Source organism: Grus americana, chromosome 10, assembly GCF_028858705.1.
Source record: "Grus americana isolate bGruAme1 chromosome 10, bGruAme1.mat, whole genome shotgun sequence".
NCBI classification, from domain to species: Eukaryota; Metazoa; Chordata; class Aves; order Gruiformes; family Gruidae; genus Grus; species Grus americana.
Genome location: NC_072861.1, coordinates 13,524,512 through 13,551,543, shown reverse-complemented (window position 1 = coordinate 13,551,543; position 27,032 = coordinate 13,524,512). Strand labels below are relative to the sequence as shown.

Sequence of the window (27,032 nt, the reverse complement as noted above, 5' to 3'; positions counted from 1 at the left end):
GGGCCGGGTATTAGCACACGCGGCGCCCGCAGCTCCGGTCTCGCCGGGGCAGGCGGGGGAGGCAGACAGGGGAAGAGGGTGCGAGCACAGCCCCGGCTGCCGGCGCCTGGAGGTGCCGCTGCCCGGCAGACGGAGCGCCCCGGCCCGCTCCGCCCTTACCGCCCAGGCGCCTGTGGCGCAGCGCGCAGGCGCGGCAAGGGTGGAGCCGAGCGCTTCCGGGCGGGGCTGCCTGGTGTTGCCGGAAGGGCCGCACGGCACTATGTTGGCCCTCGTCGGCTTCCGTCGGCTGCTGGCGGCGCCGGCGCGGAGCGGCGGCGGGGACATGCCCAGAAAGGTGCGGGTGGGGAGGGCCTGGGGAGGGCGAGTCCCGGAGGGGGGGGCGGGGCGGGACGGAGACCCTGAGGAGGGGGGGTAGGTGGTGACTGCGCCTGTTTCTCTGTTTCAGGGAAAAGGAGCCGGGAAGGGACCCGCGGAACCGGCCGCCGCTGCGGGACCGGTGGCGGCGGCGGGTGACGGCTGCGTGAGGGTGGCGGTTCGCGCCAAGCCTGGTGCCCGGTGCAGCGCCGTCACAGGTGGGGCTGCCTCCCGCTGCCTCCCCGCGCCTGGAGGGAGGTGCTGCCGGGGCGGGGGGGGTCTCGGGAGAGTGTGCCCGCCGCTGTGCCGGGCGTGAGGCGCGGGAGGAGGCGGGACAGCGTTCTCTTGGAACAGCCGGGTTGAAGATGCTCCGGTGGCCTTTCCCGCCCTAGGAATAACCGCCCGTAACGGGGAACCGAGCGGGAAAGCTGGTTTTTCTAACTAGTCTTTCTAACGAGTTCAACGGCTTATCCTTAACGCCTAAGCTGTAAAAGAAACAAAAACCCACACCAAAAAACCCCACAAACAAACCCACCCAGAAATCAGAAAACTAAAGAAAGTAAAAGAAGCCAGGAGTAGCGCTTCCACGTTCCGCTGTAGGTAACGCTAGGTGGTGCCGCGAGCATGGTGTAAATTCTTCTGAACAGATTTTTTTTTTTTTTTAAAGGAGTCACAGCAAACACACTTGGTCAGCAGCGCCTCAGTTTGACGTGTGTAATTTTTTGCATGCTACTTGTATCCCAAGAGTTCGTACGGTTTCCTTTGAACTCTAAAGTTTGATCGAATAAAAGGTGTTCTCCCTCTGGACTTGCTCACGTACAAATTAGAACTGCTTTTTATGCAGATATGTCTGTGAGACTAACGTGGTGGACTGTAGGAGGGTATTCAGGTTCAATTGGCAATGCAAGGAAATTGTTGATGATAGCATAGCTCTCTGGGCAGGCTTATTTATCATGCTTTTTTTTGGCGGGATAACCTGATTTGTATTATGCTACATGATGCCAAGCTGGACTACACCTGCAGCAGAATGGACAATGTAGAGAGGGGCTTAGAACATAAACATTAATTTTCAGGAAACAATAACTAGATGTTTTGAATATTTTGAGCATAAAATCCTTAAAATATTTGTTATAGATGTGACAGCTGAGGCAGTAGGTGTAGCTATTGCTGCACCTCCATCAGAAGGGGAGGCCAATGCAGAGCTGTGTCGCTACCTCTCTAAGGTGCTAGAAGTGAAGAAGAGTGACGTTGTTTTAGAGAAGGTACTTCCTTTTTCTTTTCTTTCAGTCTTGCCCTACTGCAATTTAAATTCAAGATTTTGAAATGTACTTTTCGAGTACAGGTCGCTGCTCTCCAAGTTGAGCCCAAAAGACACTTTAAAGGTGTTTAGTTGAGTTAATGAAATGATTCATTGAGAACAAACCTCGTGTAGGAAGAACCACAGCTCATCTTGAGATCTTAAACCAGAGTAGTTCACATCATGATATATTTTTCAAATTTGTGTGGGGCATGTTTTCTGGGTTCTTCAAAGATTCTCTTGTTTTCATGTCAAATGCAGTTCACACAGTTTGTGCTTTGGAGAGAATGTGCGTTTTATTAATAACTTTAATTTTCTTGAAGTAACTTCTGTATTTGAGGGAAAATTTTCTGACAATTAACTGTCACATGTAAGCAAGAGCATATGTAAGCACTTGGGTTATATCTGAGCCTCAAGAGTTTCTTTGTATTAGAATTTACATGTCTTGACTTTGGTGAATGGAAACTCTTTGTTTTATTCATTGCACTGAATAAATAATTTGTTTTATTAATTCATTGTACTTAAAGTTAGTCTTTCCAGCCATGTTCATTTATAGTTTATGAACATAACAGCACAATGAAAAATTGTGCTTTTTATTTTTGTCTGTTGGTTTAACATAGTAGTTGTAGAAGTCTGCTAAAGGATCGTCATAAATGGCAACATGATGAATGAATTGAGCACTGTGTTACTGAAAGGCAGAGGTGTGAAGATTTGAATCTTGTTTTTCCTGAATCCTGGGCAAACTGCTTCATTTGTTTATCAATATTTTACAGATAACACTGTTTTCCTACCTTAAAGGGATGTTCGGGTTTAACTATTCTCATAAATGTTAATCCAAGTTGAACATAAAAGGGGCCAGTGTTGTCTGACCTTCTTGACTCGGTTGTTCTCACCTATGGTGTCCAAATAATTATGTTAGTGTTTGTTTTTCACAAGCCACTGTCTGTTCTCAGTGGAGCACTGTGGTAAAGTCTGTATTTTACCTGTGGCTTAGATTTTTTCCATCCTGATCTGCTAGGTGTAAACAGTGAGTGATTTTTTGGTACTGGTTGCTGTCTTATGTGCTACTTGCTTTATGATGAGTGCTAACATTAACAAAACCAATCCAAAGCAGAAAATTGGTGGGAAATGATCCAGTATAAAATTGGGGTTACCAGATTTTTATGGAAGGGCCTTGATTTTCATCAGCAGCTGGCTAGACCACTTCAAAAGTCTATTTTTAATTTTAAGTTTCATGCTATATTTCTGTATAGTAGAGTTAAGGAATTTTTCCTCCTTCAGGATGTCCCTTGTGGGTTTTTCAAACTTTTTTGCCAGGCTGCAGATTAACAACCAACTTGTTTCTCATGGTTTACTGAATACTAGCAAAGTTGTGTCTTCAGGCAATGTGAAGTGAGGTTGCAGGTTTGCCAGTTCCTGTGTAAAATAGCATGGGGTTTTTTTCAGTAATACAAAAATGGGTCAATAATATTTCAAATAACTGCTGTATGAATCTGAATGTCTTATATACAATGTGATTTCATTTCAACCTGAGAACTCAGCTTAGGAGTAACTAATACTCTGTGGGAGACAACTTTGAAGAAAGATCTGAAAGTACCCAGTTATCAAATACATATATATATATATATGTATTATACCCACACACTTTTTAAAAAACAAAAATGCAAATTGGAGTCCTGCTTCTAGATGATACAAGTGAATTATGGAAACTTATCACTCCTCGCTTTTCATTGTAGCCTATAAAAAGAGCATGAATTCAGGGCATGCTCTGGGAGCCATATCCAATTTTAAAAGGACAGTAGATAAGACATTAACTAGGAAGGACATTGATCTATCTCTTTCTGCTGTTAATTCTGCATGCCCATACTTTAAGAATTCTTTTTAAAGTACCCAATCCATTGGCATTGCAGTGAATTTTTTTTTTTTAATGTGTATTTGGTGGTGATTCTCTGAAAGATGTTTTTTATGTGTGTGTCTAAACCAGGGTGGTAAATCACGTGACAAAGTGGTGAAGATTTTGGTATCCATGACACCAGACGAGATTTTAGAAAAACTGAAAAAAGCAGCTTCCAGTTGACCTAAAACAAGACCGGGAAATGGGACAATGCATCTTGGTAAATGGACTGATATTCCTTCTTAAGTAAATCTTGTCCTGTTGAGAATGTGGGTAAGGAGTAGGCAAAGCTACTTCCGCCTCCCCCCCCAGTTAATATTGGTGCTGTATCATTGACGTTTTTGTGTAGGTTTGCTTAGAAAAACTTGGCTTTACTGAGGCTCTGTATCTGCTTCTGTCACTACAGACTTTTTTCCCGCTGGAGTGTTCCCTGTTGGTAAGATTTGTCCTCTTTCCTGGTTCCTAAACAAATGGTTTAGAAAACTTGTTTCTTAGTGAACCAAACTTTGGTTAACAAAGTAAAAAGCTTGGAGTGACAGGCTTTAATGTGAAAAGTGATACAAAAGGATGAGTCTGGATGGATGGTAAAGACCCTGGAAGAACGTTCTCTTCAGTATCTAGCCGCAGGTACTGGGTGCAGTTTTCCACTATGTGCACATGTGTACGTTTAAAATAAATGTATTTGAGGCCAGTATACTGTTGTTGAACATGCAAGCAAGCTAAAAGCAGAATCGCCTGAAGAACTGAAACAAAACTAGAAGTTTGCAGTATGAAAAACTGACCCAGAACCTGGTAATTGCACACACCGTGTCACTTTGTAATAGTCTGTAATTAGTTTCCTGAAAAGTAGCAATACAATCATGGTTTTTTGCCAAATGTATGTCAAGTGTAATGACTGTTTTTAATAAAAGGGGCGAAAAGTATTACGAAAACTTTGTTTTGTGCTTATGTTTTAAACTAAAAGTTTCCTAGAAGTCACTTACTAGAATGTTATTTTTAAACAGGGCTTTTTTGCAATCTTTCCTTGATTTAAAAATGAGTAGTATTCAAACCCGTAGAGAACTGAGCAGAGTCATTTGCAGAACAGAGCAAGAACTCTGAAACAAAACATACAACTATAACCCAGTCTCAGGGCTGATGAGAAGAAGGTTTAACTTCTCTCTTTGTCACGCTTCAGAGGTCAGAGTAAGATTTAACTAGTATTTCCCCAAAATGTATGTGATATCCCACATGTCTCTGATAAGAGTTTGCTTTTTCATCTGCATCGCTGCTGAGATCTGAAATTGTCCTATCTTTACTATGGTTGTCGTATTTAAAATAGATACACACACACACAGAATGCCTAAAATAAAAAAGAAAAACTCTTCTGAAGGTTTGTTTAAGATTTATCGTACTTTCTCCTGGAAAGCAATATTATGAATGCAAAAGTTACAGCTAAATTTCTTTACCAGCTTCATGCAGTGCAGGCTTCATAGCTCATAATTCAGTTTTTCATGGTAAAAAATCTTTTGCTTTAGGAAATTCTTTCTGCTTCCTGTTATCCTAAATATTGCAACAATTGTTTTTAGAGTTAGATCACTGATGCTTATCAAGATGACAGCTCCTTCAAGGTGACTCATTTTCACAGATGTTATGAAGAATGTTACTTTCTTGTTTGGATAGCATTTGGAGAACTGAGTCTAAATTGTGAATGCTGTTTGTGTAACGGTTTGCATCTGTGCTCCTTACTTTCTCAGGCTTTTGGTCAGCCATACGTTGCCTCAGTTGCCGTTCCTTACTTATCCCTTTCTGTCTGTACAGGCTGTTTTTGTTTTACCGTTCTGTCAGTTTTGGTTTATGGCTCCTTGCTGTGTCATTTGTTCTCGCCCAGCAGAGAGGTGCCATGTCTTGCAGAAAAATTAAGGCAAAGCTAGCCAAAACTAAGTGTTCATGGCTTTTTTTTTTTTCTTATTTCCTAAACTACTTTTTATTGTGAATAGAAAACAGCAATCAAAAGACTGAGGAATCCTGCATTTATAAGTTATATTCTGAGCTGGATGCTGCAACAGCTGTTATAAAGATTTCTTAGGAAGCTAATACCATATGTGCCATTATTTCAATATAGTACGTAATACATATAATGTATTACATTTTCCCATGACTTCAGACCCAGATTGGAGGAGCTGGGTAGGCAGGTACAGTCTCTGAAGTCCATTGGTCTTCAATGATGATTATCTGCAATAATAGCCAATTTAATCTTTCAGTTCCCTCTGTGTCTTGGCAACGTGTTCTGCCTAGTGTCTTTGCCAGCTTCTGCTTCAGAGGTCTCACCTGTCCTAAATGCCTTCAGCTGGCATCCTGCATCTTTTCTTCCTAATCAGTGAAAGTAACTTGAAGACAAATAGGGTGCCTTCAGTGTAGTATGATGTCATTTTTATGTACCATGAGCCAGGCACATTGTCACAGTCATCACTTGTCAATCAAAAGACGAGTACTGTTCAGCTAGGAAGTTTATTAGTCCTTGGGCAAACAACCACCGTGCCCTCCTCCCTATTGCTTTTCGGTGTTCTGTTGCATTGACAAGTGTTTGGGAGAGGGGGGAGCCATTTATATAAAACTGCTTTTGTGCTTGGCCAAGTACTTTTCTTCTGTCTGGATCATAGTACAGCATTTGAGACTCGCTTTAATCTGTCCAGTTCAGCCATCATACAGTATTTTTTCAAAACTTGTTGCAGTTGGCTATTTTTTAGCATTGCTTCTTAGGAAGCAGAAATATTATTGGTGCAGTAGAATGAAGTCCTAGCTTCTGTTGGTCAAGGCATTACTTAATTGAGGCCCCAGTGATGGTGTAAAAAAGCCATGGCAAACGGAAGCCACAGTAGCAATCAAAGCAGAGAGATGGAGATTAAGTTCTCCTGGTAGCAGTGCCCTGTCTCACTTAAGACTGAAACAGTGGGCTAGCTAGCAGTGTGGCAAATAAAGCCTTTATGTGCTGGGAACAGAGAATTTTTTTAATATGAGTAACCAAAATTATTTTAGAATAAGTATAATAGTATAAATAACACTGGGTTGTTGCCATGTTTAATATGAGAGCTGCTCGTATCAATGTTTTTCTGAAGTCTTTTAATTATATCCATAATATCTTGGTTGTGGATATGGTGACGTGCCTGGGAAGCAGGAACCGTTGGCCCACAGTATATCAAAAGTGAGGTACAGAAGAGTTAAGCAGCTTGCGTCACCAGACAAGTCAGTGCCAAAACTGTGATTTAGGCTTAGCTCTTTCAAAACTTCTATTGAAATCCTAACCTGCCAACTATCTCTTCATGAACACAGTTAAGTATCTTTAGTTGTGTTGAGAAAATTGTGGTAGCAAATATCCCTAACTATTCGGCAGAGTATGTTTTTAATAGAACAGAGTGGTATTGTGATGTTGTAGGAGGCTTCTTCCGAGAATTTCAAACCACTTTTCACATCCCCTGTCTCAAAGTGAAACTTAACTCTTACTCCTAGACCGGTTTAAAAACATTGTAGTGCCAGTTGCTGCCCTCCTCTTACTCGTTGGTCCCTGCTTTATCCTTGTGCCTAAGACTATCTGATTACTCAGCTTCTTGAAATCATACTATTGACTCAAGCACTGTCCTTTTTTCCTAATGTGTTGTCTGACCAATTTCAGTAAAATGTGTCTAATGGTGATTTACTATCTTCCTACTTATAGACCTAGGCAGTCAGTGCATTTTTTATATAATTAAGTTATTTAAACATTAGCAAAATAGAAAGTTATCTAAATAAATTCTATGCCAAGCAGTCTTAAGGCATAGAACATTCTTGCTCTTTCATCCACTTGGTTACATTTATTTTCTAAAATCCAACTTTGAAAGTAGGTGTATGGTTTCATTGCAGTACTCTAATATGCTAATTAAGGCTATTTATACCCTCTGAAGCTGGCCTCTTTGCTCGTTTACTTTCAATCCACTCCATTTATCACCTGCAGCGCATTCCTATCTCTCCTTTTAGTCCCAAGTGTTTCTAAATCCCCATTTCTTCAGGTATCATCAGTCTAAATAATCCTGTATAATTGACAACTTTGTCAATAACTGGCAGTGGCAATTTACCAGAAAGCACAGTTTAATATCTTCCTTCTTTCAGCCTCCAGGAAGACAGATACACCTGATCTTTCTGCGCATTACTTCACATGTCTCAGTGTTTCCCCTCTCATACTGTTTATTTGCATATTCTTGAACCAGCTGAATCCCTTTTTAAAATTTTTTTAGTTCAGCCTACTGTATTCTCCCCTTAATGTTTTTAGTCTTTATCCCAGGAGGGTGATTCACTGCCGTATTAGCTATTATAAAAATGTGCTCCCCTGTCTCCTTCTGGGAACACAGTTCTTTACCCGCACGTAAAGTGTATCTTGGTGGTTATTCTCTAGGAAGGCTGCTGCATTTGGGGCAAAGTGCTGTTAGTGTAACCAAGGCGCAATAAACAGTCAGAAAGCTGCTGAAGAAATTAAATACCTGCCCGAAAGGAGGAGTCTGATACTTCTCTAAGGTACTGGGAATTAATTTTTTCCTGGTCCTTTGTATATTAGTTTTTCAAGTAATTGTTTGTGAGCCATGAAGAATTTTGCTTTCATCTATAAATGCTGCATTTATTTGTTTTTGCATTGTTTCAAGAGCTGGGGAAGTTAGAGTGATGAAGTAGTCTACCATACAATCTTACTACAGCTCGAGGCTCGGGTTTTGGAACGTTATTTAAATAACATTTTGAGTTTCCAAGTCTGAAGTAAGGCAGGTGGAAAGGGAAATATATTGAGTATCAGTTTAGCAGTTGGTCACTATAGAAACATGCTGTAAAGAGAACCGTTAACCATGGACTTAAGGAGAAAAGAATGCTGAAATAAACAGCAGAGGGTCAAAGCCTCATTTTGTGCTGCTCAGATAAAGCAGTTGTCTGCCTTAAGAGAATAACTGGGGTTTCAAAGTGTAATTCTGGATTGATTGTCATCAAGTTGCCTTTATTTTATTACCTAGTATGCGTGCAGCGCACATGGGAAGGGCTGCAGCATGTTATTCCTCCAGCCAGCTTTCATTGCTGTAGTGTTTTTAAACCAGGATGCATTGAGGCAAAATTTATAAAAAAATTTCAAAGCTCTCAATGCATGTTAGGACATACTTGGTGCCCATCTGTCTGAAAGGGGCATTAGCAAGTTGAATTTTATAAAACAAGCTCTTTCTATGGAACCTTTTTTAACTAGTGCTACTTTCAATACCTTGTCTTAACATCTACAGTTTTCTGCTTGTTTTCTGATGTCCAGAAGGTCTGTGGGGTTAAATTTGGTAGCGGTATCCCCACACATGCTCAGCTCAAGCAGCCACCTTCCTGACATCTCTGGGCCCTGGGTTCGTATGCCCTCTCGCTGCCTCTCACGTTCAGTTTTGCTGCCGCTGTATCAGGTAAGTGCCCTCCAGCAGGACCAGGCTCTACGGGGATGTTTCTGCTCTTTATTTGTCACATCAGCATTGTTTCTGACGCTTATCTCCTTAGATGCTACTGCATTTCTTTTTCTGTTTCTTGGGCCTGGCAGCTCTTTGAGATGCCTTCATTGTGGAAGAGGGCAAAAAAGACCTTGCAATATAATCTTTGCAATTGGAGGGCAAACCTGTCCCTTCCAGTGAGGCCCTGTAGCAGCTCTGTGTCACCTTCTGGCATTTGCCCTTTAATAAAATGTCTCCTTTTGTCTTCAGTAAATCTGACGGTAATCAGCTAGCACGTATGTGAGGTCATGTCCCTGCTATGAGGAAAGATTGCTATTAGCTGCTAGGATGCACTTCTGAACAGACAATTTTCTTCAGTTTCTTATCTGCCTTTTACAATGGAAGTGCAATCTGTTACTGATAAACCTGATAGGTTTATGGGTTTGTTGTTTTTTTTTTTTTTTCTTTTTCTTTGAAAAACCTGATTAAGCTCATCACTGGCTGAATATAAATGCTAATACATAGAGGGGACCAGCCATGCAAATTGCACTTGGCTAATTTTACTTAATGAGAATGTCTGATTCTGCTCAGTCACTTCCTTGCTGAGTTCAGGTTCAGCTACTAAAGCAAACCCAGGAGCTTTTTGTTAAATATTTTAAAAATATGATCAGCTTAAATGATGTTCTCAAACTGTATGACTTCTGTTTGCTGTGATTGCTGTCACATATCAGCTAGAATAAATTTTTTTCTTTATTTAATGCAGTGCCAGGCAATATTTCTGGCAAAAGATAAATGTGAAACTAGAGCATGTGAAAACACTCATTTGACAATAGCTGTCATTAAATTGTGGATGTGTGGCAAGGCCAGTCTTTCAGTAGCCAAATGCCTGTGCGTGTAGCAGTAGAGAAGGTGTAAGATCTAATTAAACAACTTTCAGTATTCTGAAAAGTATATAAATGCTAAATCTGCAAAAATAAGTGAGCCTGTCAGTGGCGGTGTTGGTATACGTGTGTTACGCACTTTAAGAAACAAAGACAAAAAGAACATGTAATACCACAGTGCCAGCTGTATGGGGTTGCCATTGCAAATCTGAATTTGAAAGTTTTTTTCTCTGATCTTGCTGTAAGATAGACGTCCACAAGAAACAGAAAATTTTCTGTACCACTGTTCATGTCACAAGGCTGTGAAGAAAAGTTCCACTGAAGCCTGTCTTATGAAAATGCTATTTAGCAACCCTTTCTGTAGAAAACCTTTGGTTTCTCAGCTGCATATGATTCCTGCTCACTCCAGTGGACCTACTTGGTCTTTTTACCTGAGGAAGAATTTAGTGAAGTGCTCCAAGTTTTACACACTTGGGCTTATAAACGTAAATAAGCCATTTCTGTTAGTTCATTTTCAGATCTTAGCTATTTCCAGGCTGGGTTTTAGGCTTTGTCCTGAGGTTATCCAGTGGGAGGTACTTTGATTAGACTCTGAAGAAACAGAAAGCGTTTGATTCCCGGGTTTGCATAGTAGGTGAACTTCTCCCATCCAGAAATAAAGAAAATAAAACATGGTGGGGAGAAGGGGGGGGGGGAAGGAATCATTTACATTAATCAAAGGTCATTTATTGGGCTAGGAGCAATTTTGCTTGACTTGTTGGAAGTATTTGCTGCATGTCCTTCTAAGATCTGCTGGGGAGGAACATGCATCGAATAGAGGGTGTGATAGACTCTATAGATATTTTGTAGCACCTGCTCTGCTGTTTAGCACTCAAGTCAGAATGGGGAAAAAACCCTGTCATGTTTTTATGACTGTAAATCTAATAATTTGCAATATAACGTTCACAGTTATTTTTTACTAGCAATCTATGAATCTAGGTGGGAAAAAAGTATTACTTCTGGCCCTCTTGGTGTGAATCCTGAGCCCTTAAATGCCAATCTGAATTTTTTTCAGGAAGGAAAGATTAATCTTCTGAAATGATAGATTCATGTAAGGGCCGTTGATGTGTATTATAGAAAGAGCATCTGCTGATGTTGTATGGGTTAAAATACGAATTCAGATGGAAAAGTTGGTGAGCTGCTCAAAGTAGTTCATCTATTCTTCCTTCCTATGTCATTTAAATAAATTGATTCTACAAAGGCAGCTACAGTTTGCCAGTGGTTTTTTCATTTTGGAGACTGAAGGTGACTGAACTATTATCCTTCACAGCAAGTCAGGACTAACACTTTGTAATTGCTGTGAGAGGTTGGCACGTCCCCTTGACACCAGAGTCAGCCAACTGCAACTCCCAGGGTCTTGTCTTATCTGCAGAGCTTCGTCCAACGTGTTGCGAAGTCTCCCACAGGTTTCCATTACACTAAACTGGGAGCCCAGCCTCCAGCCTTTTGCAGAGGGAGGAGCTGCTGCCAGAAATGCTCATTCAGGTTAGTAGATATGGTGCGAGTTTGCTCTGCAGGGGATGATAACTGGACTGTATTAAAAATTGGTCCAAAATATCAGATGCTGTCTTCTATTTCTGTGTCAGAAAAGAAAGCATTAAGGCTCTAATTAGAAGAGAAATTTGAACTCGGAGAAATTAATTCCAATCATTGTCACCTTTCATATCTGAATTTTGGACCTAGCTCCTCTGCTAGGTCTAATTTCCGCTGTTGAAAAAGTACAAATTCCAAAAGGGGATGACATTTCAAGGTTTAAGTGAAATCACTTGGGAATGGTAAAATCAGGTCTTCTGGTTAACTGACTCATTCAATAGTGTAGTATGTGAGAGGGTAAATCGAACACCTGTTTTCTTTCGCTTTACTGTCTGAGAACAGCATTGAGTAGAAGAGACACCCGTCCTTGTTTCTTCCAAAATGATGTGCTTTCTCCACAAAGAAGCCTTTGGTCTGCTGCTGCGTGCCTGTTCAGTTTTAGAGGATAAATACAGCCCACAGTTTTAGAGGGTAAAAAAATCTGTGACTTCTTAGTTGCAACAAAAAAGTGTGACTGGAGGCAGGTTTGGCAGCAGAGAATAAGCTACCAAGGCTGCTGTGAATATTGGATTGGCAGCAGGGGAGATAGCTGTATTTAGGATTTTAGAGAAGAACTTGTCCTAAACAGTAAGGCTTGAGCCAGTTCTAGACATCAGAATTGCTGATTATCTTTGTGTCCAGTTTCATGAAGGACAGAATCTTTTCCAAAGAATGTCAGACTTCTGAAATAAGAAAATAAGAGCTTATAAACTAGGTATAGCAACCTCTGTGTTTTGTCCCTTTTCCCCAGTCTTTTGTGTTTGTAATAACCTACAAATTTTCATTCTAGATTAGATGCAGGTTCTTGGAGATGCATGCTCCTCTGTTCCTTTGATAAAGTCTCTTGTTGCCACTGTAATACAAATAATAATAAGAGCATAATCAAGGTTGTATTTGTTTTGTGGTTATTCTGAACGCTAGAGACTTACAGTAATTATAATACCATTAAATAGTAATGGAAAAAAGATTTAAAAGTAGATCATGAGACTCCTGGAAGAAGATGAAAATCTTGTTCAGTTTTCTTCGCTTACCCCAGGCATTACATTCCTCTCTTTTATGGCAAAAAGAGCAACCTAAAATGATTTCCTAAATGCTGGGGCATATATCAACCCTTCTGTGTTACAGGCCAAGAGTGCTATATAAAAGACAGGTTTATGTGGGAGAAACTAAACAGGAATGAATTCAGTTTCAAAAACTAGTTTTTTGTAATTTTGGAAGCGCATTGCCTTTGATTGCATTTGGTAGTCAGAGATACTGCATTTAGTGCCTGGAGACAGGAACATAACTATGAAGAAAGCCTTAGTGTGTGTGTATATGTGTGTGTGTGTATATATACACACACACTTCAATATACACTATGGAGTCTGATTGCTTTATGAATCTATGCAGGGTTACGACACTATTTCAAAATTTCTGGAGTGTGCTGATGTAAAAACATTATGTGATACGGCTCTATGACCCAGCCCTTTGTTTTGTGAAACAATACCCAGTCCCAGCATAGTGATCTGTACAAGCCAGTGTAAGGTGGTATTTGTCTCCCGTCTTCTTCCGTAATGTGTTCACAGTGTAAAGCTCCTGTTATGTCTCAAAACTCTGTGTAAATACGAGGGATAAGAACACTATCCATCTAGAAGGCAGGTAATAAAACTGGTTGTGCTAAGACTGAAGGTGGCAGGATCCCGCAGGGCCAGAGGTGAGTGCGCAGGCTCTGTACTCTGCAGGTGAGACAGACCGGCTCCAAGGAGTCTTCCAGCAGCTGCAAGGCCGTTGCCTTGCCCTTCTTTGGGATGGGTATGTTTTAGGGCAAAAAGATTTTTTTTGGGGGGGTAGTTTAATCTGCCTACTTTGTCTTGTGTGAGCCACAAGGTCTACGTTGGGCCCTGATGATACAGAGTCTCTGTGGCTGTTGCAGTGTTTACAGTGTTCATTTGTGAGGGGGCGATGATGTATGTGATTTTGGTTAATGATCCTTTAACACGTGCTGCTTCCAGTTGAAATTGGAAGAGAGCATCCAAAGAGAAGGACAGGCCATGCATGATAAATACCTCTCCCACTGCACAGTTAGAGTAGGCTCATAATAAATGTGAAAAATGCAATTTCATTTTCCTTCAGCTTTTCAATTTCCTACTAATACCTTTCACAGAGGAAAAAATGTTTTTTGTCAAAATCATTATCATTTAGAGCTATATAAATTTGAAAGCTCTTAGAAGGTTGCAAAGGTGAATTAAAATACCCATTTTAATTGTTCCTTAAGCATACTATGTTTGACTTTGTTTTATTCCTCTACCTCCTCTTGTGTATGGTGAAGTTTCCTGACACAGGGCCAATGGAGAGGATGTATAAACTGATTTTAGTATAATCCCATTCTGGCCTATATCAGTATTCAGGATGTATTGCTTATCTTAACCTGAAATGATGTGTTAATTTGACTTGGAAACGGAGTAAGACAGAGTAAACAATTTATTGCATTAAATAAAATCATAACTACAGATCAGTGATTCCGCTGTAGTGTTTTGCCTGTTAAAATAGAAGGCCTTGCCGTTACTGCATGGGAATCTGCAGTTTATCATCAGCCGGCAGATAATCAGCCCAGTTACCAAATTGTGCGCTCTCCAGTTTTGCCTGCAGGCCAGCAATGTCACAGGGGCAAGCAGAGCATCGTCAGCCTCCAAAACAGCACAGACCCAGCGTGGCACTTCCCCAGCCCAGTTGCGAGGCAGATGTTATATGCATAAGAGCCTTCATGCGTTATAACTTTTGTTTAGGTTCCCAGCGTGCTGCAGTGAACTGACTGCTCCTATATATTTATATCTGTTGTGCTCACAGAAAAGAATGTGGTTTATTTAGCAGCTTAATGCATAGGAATTCAAATAAATTCTACTCTTTGGACCCTTTGCTTGTTTTCAGGTCCATAGTGTTCTCCACCACTGTCTGTGTTAAACCCAGACAAATCCTAGTGAGGTGGCAATGATTTTTTATTACCTACAGTCATTTTCTTTTGTTAAATAACATCCTTTCAGCTGTTGAAACTGAGGCACTCTTGTGTAGTTAACTATGAGATTCCCATATTAAACTTTACTTGTCTCTCTTTGCAAGCAATAGCAGGGGAGCTCGGTAGAGATTTGGGTAGGTGCTGTAAGGATCCTGGGATCCCCGAGTAGGCTGCTTTTATCCCAAGTGGTGCAGACAAAAATACTCTAAGGTCACTGTCACGCACTCTCCCACAATGAAGCTATCCCAAAGTAACAAATCCATAGCTAATGATAAACAGTGTAGAGGAGAAGAGGTCCCATACGTAAGCCATTGTTAAGAAAGAAGAAACTGGCAATGAGCTCCAGCAGGTTCAGAGAAGAGCTTCCAAAAGGAAAATCTGTCCCTCGATTAATCTAAAACTAGACTGGACAAGAAACCCCAAGCCCAACTACAAATGCTCTGTGTGTGGAGGGATGGGATGATGGCATGGTGGCATCACAACAGGTAGAGTGAAAGAGGCTGGTGACAGGGAGTTAGGTTTTTCCCATGTAGAGACTATATAAAAGCTCTGCTCTGATTTTGCCAACTGAAACCAAGATGCAGCTATTTGATATGGTTTTAACTCAGGGTTGATGTTTTGGTTATCTTGATGGTCACTTTGGGAGACATGAATAACAAAAGAGCTGACATTCATTTTCTTTTTTTGTGTTACAATTCTTAGTGTTTTCTAGCAATCCTTAAATTTTCTATACTAGTAGCAGAAAACGTGAAGAGCCTGAGGTTTTCTGAGGCCTGTCTTGGGTGGCATGGTTACAGACAGCCTTTTAAAACAGTATAGGAAGCGTGATCTAAAGAGACAGAAATTAACAGTTAAATTCATTCATCAGTTGCTGTCCTGTAGCACTGCTGCGTGCCATATGCATGTGCAGCAAAAGTGGAGTTGAGCCAAAGAGCAGCTGAGTTTGTGGACAGCTTTGAATCCAAAGTCACAACGGGACCTGCTGGGATGTCTAGGATCCTCCCCCAGAGCATTAATGAGAAATAGATGCCATCTGGAGGAATTTTCTTGCCAAGGGACTGTGATGCCATCTTTGTCTTCCAGTTCTCATCAGTCACAAACAGCTTTTAAATAGATTTGTATTTTACCTTCAGTCAGATATTTCATCTTCTCAGCTACTAAGGACACTCTGACCATTCAATAGACTCTTCTAGAAGAAGACTTGATTTCTGATAAGACACATTTTGTGCAATGGCTACTCTGTCAGCCTTCTCTTTTCCTTCACCAGTACATTCCCTCTTTCACCGTAGCTGACTCGTCCACTCCCCTTACCGCTCTCTTTTCTTTCCTCTTCTTTTGCTGTAGATGCAAAGAACAACTTTACCTTTAGTGTTTTTGGAACTCAGATGCTTAACTATGTAATTCTAGTAGTTTGCATTAGAATTTTTGCATCTACTTGATTAAAAAAAAAGTCAAGCACTATAATACTTACACAAGGCTGGAATTTTACTTACTCTTGCCATGATTATATGGTGTGTGCATGAATGTTTTTAAAATCAATTAAATATAAATGAATAGTACATTCAATGTAGTGATCATCATGAGTTTTATTGATGTGGAATCTAGATTGCACAGATTGCCCCCTCATTTTTAATTCACCTCTCTTTAATTCAATGTTAACTATCAAATTAGACTACCCATACCTTGTAGCTATGATGAGGTTGTCTTCATGCTACTTATATTTTTGAAGGGCTTTCCTACTACACCCATAGGACTAGAATCACGTATTGTTTAGTGCAGATCTAGCTTTGAGAGTTTGCTAGGCCACAGAATCCCAGCTGTACGCCTCTAAATACTATGCTATGTAACTATGGAGTGACATAAAGGCAGTGTTTAAATCAAGTGACTGCCTTCATAGTATCTATAATGTGTTTGCTTTTAGCTTAAAAAATATTTTAAAATCAGCAAATCAATTAATTCCCTCTCCAGAATGTTTCTAATGTGTTTTGTGGGGACATACAGACCCCAGGTGAGATTGTTACACGCCGTACCTATGTTTTCAATGGAGTAGCCCCTGCCTGGGAGGATTTGTTGCAAAAATACAGAGCTCAGAAGAGGGAAATGGGGCAGACTTACCACTGTTTTGCGGGTGGAAGCTGAGACACAAAAGCATTAAAGGTTTGTAGCTGAGCTGGGAATTAACATGCGTGTCTGGTTCTGTCTTTGAAAACATCCTTTCCTTTTAACTTTCTTTTTAGTTCAGGTAGAATGACTGGTACTGTGGCAAAGTTGTCTTTTTAGAATTTTAAAGTAGCTTTAAAAGGTCTTCAGGAGTGTTCAAGAATATGGGGGACAGGTAAAGCAGATATATCTGAAATAAATAGCCTGGTGCCAGCGTAGTGATCGGAAGGAGAGAGTAAAAACAGGATCAGATTTAAAAAACAATTTGAGGCCAGTAGTAAGAATATGTCTAATGCAGGTATGGAGGGAAGTAAGATTAGGCTGATCTTTTATTACCTAGCAATAAATCTGTTTTGTCTCTAAAAACTAAAATCCCGAAGAGGTTCTTCAATTGCATTTACCCAGACTGCAGGCTATGTGATCAATAGCTATTTGTTTATCGTTCCCTGGATCTGTCCACCTTGCTTAAGGACTTAAACTCTACCAGTGCAATGAGTCAGCTGCTTAACTGCTTCCAGATTCCTACGTCCATGTTCTGCTGGCTTGTTTTGGGCTGGGGAGGTCCCTGGAGTCTGTGGAGGAGGAAGGAATTTCTCTTCCCTCCCCCAGGCCGTGGCATGGCAGTTAAGTCACTTGATAACCAATAATCAAATCTCCAAACTTATTTTCCCCTACAGGATTCAGGATACGAGAAGAAACGGCCATGAAACAATTGTTCCTTTAGCTCAGCTGTGCTCCTTCCCGTCATTGCCTGGGCTGTATGACGTACCCTCCCACTCCCATCTTATCTTAGAACAACAAAAATTGTAATTCGGCTGATGGAAGTATCCTCTGACCTGCAGGGTTGGAGAAATAGGATTTGCCCATGTTGGCAATTTAAGGTAAAGGTCCTTTATGTTCTTATAGCAGTTTAGCTGTAGCAGGGGTTTAGAGGAGGGTGTGTGTATCCCACGCTTGATGCTCCATTGGCTCACTTCAGAGCAGGCATTTCAAGTGTGTGGCTTATAAATGAGTAACATGGGCTTGATCTGAGGAGAACATGTGTCCACACAGAGCTCTTGCACTAAACTGATCTAAACTCCAGAGGTTTCGTATGCTGCATTTAAGTGTTCATACCATTAAAACCACTGAAGCAGTACTCTTAAACGTACTTTGTTTTAGGTCTCGGTGGCATTCATAAATCAGGATGACTAGAAAGGGGTAAAACTTAAAACCCAGGCCTTTGCTATGGAAAAATAATTTTTTTCATTTTGTAAAAGGAGTATGTAATCATTTGGGGCTGGTTGCACTTGGCAGTTACTACCATTACTTTCTTTTTCTTGAGCACTTTTTTAATACAAAATGTATTGTTTCGAGCATTTCTTCAGAAACAAACTTTTGACATAACTTTTGACAAAGAGCATCTGCTTTCTGATCAGCTCGGATCATGCTAAACTTGGAACATGGTGGCCAAAAGCTATGTGAAACATCTTATGGTATGCTTGTGTTTTTGACCTTTATCTCAACAGTACAAATTATAATCTTAAGTAGTTAACTTACGTGGGTATACAAATACCAAATTGTTTTTCCTCACTCTGAACAAGAGCTTTGAAAAAGCTTAGTGTCTTAATCATTCTTTTAACACATAACATGTTTCAGTTTGAAGATGCTGCTTCAATCCTTGAAGATTTTTTTTTCGTGGATAAAGTTGGGCCTTGGTTATTTTTGTAGTTCTGTAACAAATAACTAAGTTTTCTTAACTTTAACTCATCTTTTGAATAGATGAGTTTTTTCTTCAAACAATGAGCAGGTGCAGCTTTGATATTTGTTATTGAAACATCTTTTATTAGTGAAGCAAGGTTTGAATTACACAATATGCAAAAAAAGAAAGGTAGCAGTCCCTACTTGTGGAAAAAAGTCCTCCAGCTGCTGAAGTATTATTTGAAAAAGAAGCATCTCTGTGTTTGGAAAAAGACAACATTCATTTGTATTCCTGCTGGTCATAAATAACAAACAAGGTAAGCATTTGGGATAGTGATATGATTTATCCTGGTGTATGTTTATTAGACTTAAAGGAAAACATGGTTATTACCAACTTTTGCCATCACTTTTAATAAATTTTCAGTTTACCAGGACAGAGTTCTTAGAAAGTCAGGGTGCAAGCTGTATAGAAATAACACTTTAGCATCACTGTTTCACATAAGCAAATGAGGACTGACAACCACTAAGTACAGTCCGTGCTTTACTGAAGAAAAATAGAGGCCATGGTAAACCCAAAAATAAATTCCAGCCTAGTGAAAAAATTAATCCTCTTGAGAGGCAAGATCATTGTGCACCACCATACTACGGTTGCCATCTACTCTCCTGGCAGTGTTGGAGCCACTGGACTCTGTTTTGATCTCTAGATTTACCTCCGTGTGCCTCGAATTGGGCTGTGTATCTCCTAGGTACTTTCAGGGAAACCTGATCCGCCCTGTAATCTTGCTTAGCTTCCAGTCATTAGAACGTCAGTGCTGTGAATAATTGAAGCAGGGTTATACAACTCACTTCGAACATACAGGGACAAGGGGACAGATACAGACATTCTTCCTGACTGGCAAGTGAAAGGCAAGGGAGGTGCCGTTTCGTTAAGTTGCTCCTGAGGCAGTCAGTAGCTGCTATAAGGAGCAATCCTGTTTTCCCTTCCTTCTTGCTCCATGTTCCTATCCCCTCTTGTTTGTGGGAGTCAGAGAAGGGGTGACTGCACAAGTTGGATCAGCTAACAAAATTCACTGAGTTGTGCTATTCAGAGATTTTTTTTTTTCCTAAGGAGTAGGGGTGGTGGCAGGCAAAACCTTAGCTTAAATGATACAAAAAGAATTTTCTTTCCAACATCTCAGTATGAGAAGCAGATGTGAACATGTTTCTTGGTTAAGCAGAATATTTATTACCAAGTTAACAGTATGAGTTTAAATATATTAAAATATATTTAAACAGTAGGAGACTAAATATATTTTTGTTCTAGAAGCTGAATATTGATTATATGTACATTAGAAATGACACTTGCCTTCCCTGTCTGAAATCTCTACTAGAGCCTCTTGAAAGTAGTTCAGCTTCTAACTAACCTTTCAAAGCACGTCTGCACGTTTCTATTCCCAGCTGCAGTTAGGATAAAATAGACGTTGAATAGCGGTGAACACTTGTAGAATTGTATCTCACAAATCACACTAATTTTTTTTTCTATGCACTTTCTTTTGCCTTCAAGTATCGAGTGGCTTAGCTGTGATTTGAAAGCCTGTAGTATTTTTTAAAATGCTAGTTAAGAAATTGTATAAAAGCTCCTGAGTTTCCTTAGTTGTTGGCCACAGCACCTGTATTTTAGCATAATTCTTCATTATCAATTAACAGTCCGTACAAAATTGCTGTATGTGCTCAGGATTTAGAGCTGCTGCAAGAACCATATTCAGAACTTCTGGGGCATTCGAACTCTTGGTGAAGTGACAGTAATTTTTTTAATACATAATGTTTATCTTTCGTTTTATTCATGATAATAATGATGTCTGAGCAAATGTCAGATGGAAGAAATCTCTTAAAGTGAGATTCCGGATGCTGAATTTTAATGTTTACCCTGCAATCTCCAGCATAGTTAAAGCAAACAATTCCTGTAGTGTTTGAAGTTGCAAATGTTAAAGTTACCCAGCCTTAGTTTTGTCATCTCTAACACACAGTAACGCACAAACCATAATTGCAGGCAATGCTACTGGTTTTATTTAGCTTGACAGAAGCAATAAACCAGACTTTGTCATAAATACTAATTAATCTAAGTGGAAACTGCTGGAGGTAATACATACTGAATTCTATTTACCTTTCTGTCCAGTGCAAGGCCTGCATTTATTTAGAAACATATTTCCCCCCGAAAAAAATTACATTCTTGCCATAATTGTTCCAAGGAAAGGTTTGTAAATTATACAAGTCCTTAAAGTTGAATTGAGAGCTCCAATGGTGAGGCAGATGGGGTCAAGAATGTAAAGACAGAAGCTGGGAAGCTGCACTGGCCTGTTTGTCCTGGTCTGACAGTCAGGAAGCTCAGACTAAGAGAACTGAGATCGTGAAATGTGTGATTCCAAGTCATAACTTCCACTTAGGCCATCTTCATCTATCAGCTGCTACAGCTTGGTCACAGTGTTGTAGATTCTTTATTCACTAGCTGAAAGACACTAAAAATAAAATAGTTATTGGGCTTGAGGAAAGGCAACAGATGAGACAGAATCCATTCCTTTTGCCAGGCTTTATTTCAACCTGAGATGCTACTCCAGATGGTACGGAAGAACATCACCCTGGCACAGCCTGACTTCCGTGGCATAGCTGGCAGCTTCGGGCTCTTTGCAGAAAGAGATGCGCTCCCTTCTTGGAGGGGGGAGTTCGGGTTATCTGGCACTTTGCACGTGATTCTGCATTGAAAGGGATTTCTACCGTACCAACTTGCAGGTTCTCTGTAGTGCACAGACAAGAACTTCCTACTTCTTATATCCCCCAGTGTAATGGCTCCTCAATATTAATGAGGGTTAGAAAGGCTGCATTTCATCAGTAGAACTCCTTAAGGAAACCCAAACCTATCAATAAAAGATTTCTAAGGTTAAACAAGTGAATTCAGGGCAAATACTGTGGGGACTATGATATTAAAACTGTATCAGAGCTAACAGTATTATATGAAAAGCAGAAAACAAATACTTAGCAGGTAGATGGAGACACCTACGTCACAGCTTTTGTATCACAGACTACGTAAAACCTACATACAGTGTGTGTTTCCAAGATCAACAGTAAACATAATCTTTAGCTCTTAAAAGCATCTTATGAGTTGGGAGACTGTGCTTTTGACTTCTATATTTATTCTTTGATTTTAAATCAAGATGCACTAATTTGCACTCCTTATCTCATAATGTCATGACTTTTACAACAGCATGGATGGTTCCATGTTTCTGTACAACAGCTGAAGAAAATGTCAAGTAAAAAGAAATGCACTGCTCTCCTGATACAAATTGGCTTATCACGTAAATGGTGAAATAGAGAACTTTGACCCTATTATAGTAGAACACAAGATAGTGGATTAACATTCCAGACTGCTAATTAATCACAATGTGTCTCATCCTCTTGATGTAGGCCATTCTTCTAACTTAAACCAACAGCTGCCCCGTATTAGCGCTTATCTGTCAGTACTGCTTCTTGCGCAGCTGTCAGCCTAGACGACAGCATTGCAATTCTGAATGTTTCAAAAGTAAGTTTCAGAAATACTCAGAAACATCCTTACACGTGAACTATACTTTTATTGTGTGAATGTTTTAAAAAACTCACAGAACTTAAATTCTAAGAACTGAATAAGACTCTGCACTGCTTATGCTATTTTCTCGTGCAAAAAAAGTACAGAACAGTACTGATTACGGTTCCTTTCTTCTATAACATGTACAACGTATTTCATACAAACTAATTACAATTATCATCAAAATTTTACAGCTTTACTGAAAAGCTAGGAATTCCAAAATTTGTTATGCACATACCAAATGTATTTTAAGATGATACAAATTAATCTAAGTCTGATATCACTTCTCTGGTAAAACTTATGTATCACTGAGCTACTACAGTAAGAAGATACATATTTAAACTACTTAATTTTTATTGCAATTTTTAGACCATGTTTTAAGAGGAATACTGCAAATAAATTGAAGCCGTTGAGTCAACAGACACTGTATCGACCAATAAAATATTTCTGTAATAGCATCTCACCTCTTAGTTTCAGGCATCTGAAATTCAAACCAAACTGAGCTTTTCTACCAAAAGCCAAACTAAGAAATTCTCTCCAGAGAAAGACAGTATGTTGCTTTCAAAAAGAACTATCTTAAGGCAACATGCCACTGCTACAAGCTGCACACAAACCACAGCTATTTTCCCCACCTGTTGTGCTTTCTAAAATGTAAGAGAGAAACTGCAGTGATGGAAGAAGTGTACTAGTATGTATTCAGACAAAAGAATATGAAATAGAAATTTAATCTAAGATCTACAGACTCTAAACAAACTCTGTATAATACACTTTTATTATTCATAAAAGGTATTCCCTTTTTCAATTCACACTACAAATAAACAGCAATGGAATGTAATACTGACTCTTCAGTTATCTTTACAACTGTGGCAAAATAAGAAAACTGAAGTCTAACTCAATTTGTTACACACATTACTGAACTTTCAAACCACAAGTATCATCAGTAGGGATGGTAACGAGGCCCTGGGTTGTAGGAGTTGTAGCCGTATTGTCCATAGTGAGAAGAGTACGATTGTCCTTGTCTGTGCTGCTGGTAGTTATTACCCCAACTTCTTTCTGGCCTCTGATTAGATCTATAGTCACCTTGCCAGTTGTATCTGTCCCCTCTAAAATATCTACCATCTTGAAACCTGCAATTAAAAGAAATGTCAAAGATTCATAGAAGTTGTGAGTTTTAAAAAAGATGAATGATAATGAACTCTTACATTTTAGTTTTCATGAAAACTGTTATGTAACTATTTATACACCCAATTACTTATCCATTTTTATGACAAACAGATAAAAATACATCTACAGTCATCTGAGATAATTTCTTAATTTCATATTACTACTCAACACACTATTTGCTAAGCAATGGGAGGTCAGTTTGTTTCCTATCACAAAGTATTCACAGGCATTAGGTGAACTGCTGGAACTTTGAAGAGAGACTCAAACAGACCATGTATCTAAAAAAAAAAAACCAGAAGATAAATCTGTAGCTGTACCAAAGCCAGGTTCAATCTGGTAGCTTCATGGTTGAAAGCTGTGGCAAAGCTGGCTTAAGTACAATTTAGCTACCTAACAGCATGGAGTCCTGGGATCTGCATATTCCTTAAAATACATACTACCGCTGCTTCATGGTCTCTTGTGGATTCCCAGACTCAAGAGAGTGTATCTCATCAGTTGTACTTAGCCATTGTTCAGTCTAAATTTTGGCTTTTCAGCTGTATCTCAATTCCTATCAACACCTGAACTGCCTCACAGTCACTTTCTTTGGATATCTCAATAGTGTGGTGTAGACAAACAACATCTACATGTGGTTCACTTTGTGACCAGAGCATAGATGTAAGAGTTCATTAGTTTAAAGAACCACAAAGTTTTGTAAGAAGATCTCCTTAAACAATCACTTTTATTTTTTAATCTGTAGAAACTGATTCTGTGTTTAACTTAATGACAAGCTTCTAGGGTGAGAAAAAGTTAGAATGTTGTCCTCCTTTTCTTCAGACAAAGCACAAATCCTCTTTAGATATTTAGCTAAGAAGTCTTCCTAATTGTTAGTTGGGACTGGAGTTTAACTGCTTTATATTAAAGGCTGATGTTAGTATTACCAAACATACTATATGCTGTAATCGTCATTTTTCAGTCACAGAAATCATGTTACTGTCCAGAATTCAGTAAAAAGCTGTAATTACATCCTGAAGAAATAATACAAAATATTTTGCAGTAGGCAGGTAACACTGCACTTGCTAGACAGAGATGATGAATTTTACAGTTATTTCTAATAGATAAAAGAAACAGGCTAATCTAACAAAGCACAGCAAATGTTTAGGTTACAAATGAAAAATTTTTCTGGACAGCTAGCAACAGATAATCACATTATTAGCCTGTTCCTTCGCACATTTTCCTGCCAGTTATTATCCAACAGAAGATAGGCTGCTTAGTTTTGCAGAACTTCCATCTTTCCCCTCTGAAAAAATGTTCGTGGCTGAGCAGTAACAAACCCCAGGGCAATGGGTTCGGTGGTTCCAGCTCATTCCTTACTAAAAAGCAAATTACTTAATACTTTTCTACACAATGCAAGAACTTTGACGATCAGTACAGAGAAAATGTAAGACCTCATTACTTTTCAGGGAAGACTATTTCTATTAAACAGTTACCTGTGAAGTAACAAGAAGATACTTCTATTAACAGAACAAATTCCTGTCTTAATCTGAAATAAATGATCATTTAACTATATGTTTGTGAAACTATCAAGATTGAAAAAAAAAAAAAAAAAAAGGAAATCAGTACCGATCTCTGTTTCTCTGGTTGCCACCAGATCTATTTCTCCATTCTTCAACTATAGGAGGGGGATCTGCAGGGCGTTTCAGATATTCTTGGTATTCTTTATCATCTGATGTGAATCGATGAGCAAACATCTTTTCATAATTCAGGGGCATGTCAACCAAGGAAGTCATTCTGAAAACTTTAAACATGAACACAATAGAAGTGGCTTTAGCAATGTACAAACACTCTTAGTGTAATAACAGCTACCAAAATCCACTTAGGGCAAATGAAGTTCAATGAAAAGTTACACTCAGATTAACAGCAGTAAAGTTTTGGGCAGACAGCACAGATGACTGACTCTTAAGTTTTGACGATCTAAGACTGTAAATAACTCTCCTGAATAGGTCATCTCTGATGGAAAACAATTCCAATTCCACATGCAGTCCTTGGCCATCTATACTTGATATGTAGACACCGATCTGTCTCTACAGTGGGAGTGGTTTTAAGGGACTCCATCCACACAGGAGAAATTCAACTCTCATTAACAGCTAAAATAGTCAGCCATTACACAGCAGCACCTTTGAATCAATTTTGATAGACCTAGATTAGGTGAGATGAATCGTGGTAGAAAGATATGGGACATTTCTGAGGGTTAGTAACAGAAAAAAGTATTTCTCCAGAATGCACTCCCAATCTACTCCTAATGTATTTCTGACAGGAAAAACATTATTACAATCAACTTGAAAAGTTTGCTAAGGCAGATTATCATGCAAACCCCTACAGGTATACATAGCCAGCAAAGCAAAATTATCAGATTTATTCACAATAATTTATGTGTTAATAACTTGATTCGGAGAAAGGATAGCACCTAGGAGGATGTTAAATTACCTCATAATATGCCTCTCAGATGGGACTTGTGTTTAAGACCTTAGTTTCCTTAATTACCTGGCTATATATGCATTTGCCCTTCAGACACTGGTGCTATCAAGTACTGACCATCAGTAAAAGTCTGGCCCTGATAGCAGATGCTGAGAAAAGCTCTACGCCTACTGTTCCAACAAGCCCTGGGTAATTTAGAGCATTAAATGTCTTTGCCTCTAGACTTCCAGATTAAGGTCTTCTGCTGTCTCCTGAAGATTTGCAGGTAGGACCAATATTCACCTTGCAAACTGGAGGGAAGGGACAGGTTTGTTCTGGACCCTGAGGGCTAAAGTATACACCCTCAATGACCAAGCCCAATTCTCCCTGCTGTACCCACGAGCGGCTTGAGACTAGCGTGAGTAACTGGGATGTTTATGGGGAATACAGCACAGTACTCTTTTCTGTAGGCTGAACTGCCCTTTTGTCAGCTTCAGGAAGCTCAGCGTCTGGTGATCTCCAGAGCCCATCTGCAGCCTTCTCTCATCCACCTGATGATGCAATGTAAATCTTTCTGAAGCAGGTGTAGGAGTTATTCCTGCAGGATGTCCAGTGACTTCATTCTCGTTTTTTGCAATGAGCTAACCTCGTTAGTTTTTACTATGAGCTATCTCCAAGGAACTTAGCTCCTCAGGGGCTACCTCAGTGGGGGCGGGGAGGGGTGTAACACGGCCCTGGGGACCCACCGCATACCACTACAGCCTTCTCCAGAGAGCAGTGGAGAGCTGCTCTCCTCACCATTAATAATTTTAACATCAGTATTCATCCTGCGGCGACCGGTAACAGGGGAGACCCGTCACCTTCCTCCGCCTAAGGCCAAACACTACCTTGAACAACGGACTGGGCTCACTCCCCTCACGGCGGATCAGGCCCGGAGCCCTGTCCCCTCACAGCGCGTGGGGCCCCGCTGCAGCTTTGCCGGCGCCGGTCGGAGCTCCGCCGGAGGAAAAGCTGAGGGGAACAGCGGGGTTCGGATTCCGACCACCCTCCTCCCTTACAGCCTCTCCCCACCGCCCGCCTCACCCTGCTCCGCCGGCCTCCGCCGAACCGCCGCAGAAAGCCCTCCTCTTCCGGGCCGGGCCCCGCCGCTTCCTCCCGCCGCTGGGGCGACGCCGCGTGAGGCCAGCGTCCCCTCAGCGGGCCCCGGCGTCGCCCCGGTGGCGAGGGGAAGCCGGTCGGGGTGGAAGGATTGATTCCTCAAATTAGGATTTGATAGAAAGCACGTTGACATAAATAATATTGAGATTTGTGAGACGCTTTCCTTGGCTCCTACGCAGGAGGTGATACCTGAAATATTTGGATTTTAACAGGAAGGTGCAACTGAAAAGGATAAAACGAACGTGGTGCCTACAGCCATAGCCCTGTGGCTGTTGATGATGCGATATAAGTGTGTTTCAGGCCTAAAAAAGCTCAGAGATGCGTTGAATTCTGTGTGGGGAAAGTAGGATGACATGA

At 40.2% G+C, this 27,032-nt stretch overlaps 2 protein-coding genes across 4 annotated transcripts; one reads left to right on the top strand and one right to left on the bottom strand.

The window, feature by feature from the left end:
• Window positions 1-212: 212 nt before the first annotated feature.
• On the top strand, window positions 213-4,471 carry C10H15orf40 (chromosome 10 C15orf40 homolog). Of its 2 annotated transcripts, XM_054836703.1 has the most exons (5): window positions 213-334; window positions 446-572; window positions 1,489-1,616; window positions 3,636-3,765; window positions 3,952-4,471. In XM_054836703.1, exons 1-4 carry the CDS (start codon window positions 260-262, stop codon window positions 3,726-3,728), a joined length of 423 nt encoding a protein of 140 aa, XP_054692678.1. In that variant the 5' UTR covers window positions 213-259; the 3' UTR covers window positions 3,729-3,765; window positions 3,952-4,471. The 2 variants fall into 2 exon arrangements, with proteins under 2 accessions (XP_054692678.1, XP_054692677.1); XM_054836702.1 differs by having other exon boundaries at window positions 3,636-4,471.
• Window positions 4,472-20,873: 16,402 nt separating this feature from the next.
• Window positions 20,874-26,669, bottom strand: RAMAC (RNA guanine-7 methyltransferase activating subunit). 2 transcript variants are annotated; one of them, XM_054837267.1, is made up of 3 exons: window positions 26,601-26,669; window positions 24,684-24,858; window positions 20,874-23,044 (listed from the first exon to the last, which is right to left on the bottom strand). In XM_054837267.1, exons 2-3 carry the CDS (start codon window positions 24,848-24,850, stop codon window positions 22,855-22,857), a joined length of 357 nt encoding a protein of 118 aa, XP_054693242.1. In that variant the 5' UTR covers window positions 24,851-24,858; window positions 26,601-26,669; the 3' UTR covers window positions 20,874-22,854. The 2 variants fall into 2 exon arrangements, with proteins under 2 accessions (XP_054693242.1, XP_054693241.1); XM_054837266.1 differs by lacking the exon at window positions 26,601-26,669 and having other exon boundaries at window positions 24,684-24,868.
• Window positions 26,670-27,032: the final 363 nt, after the last annotated feature.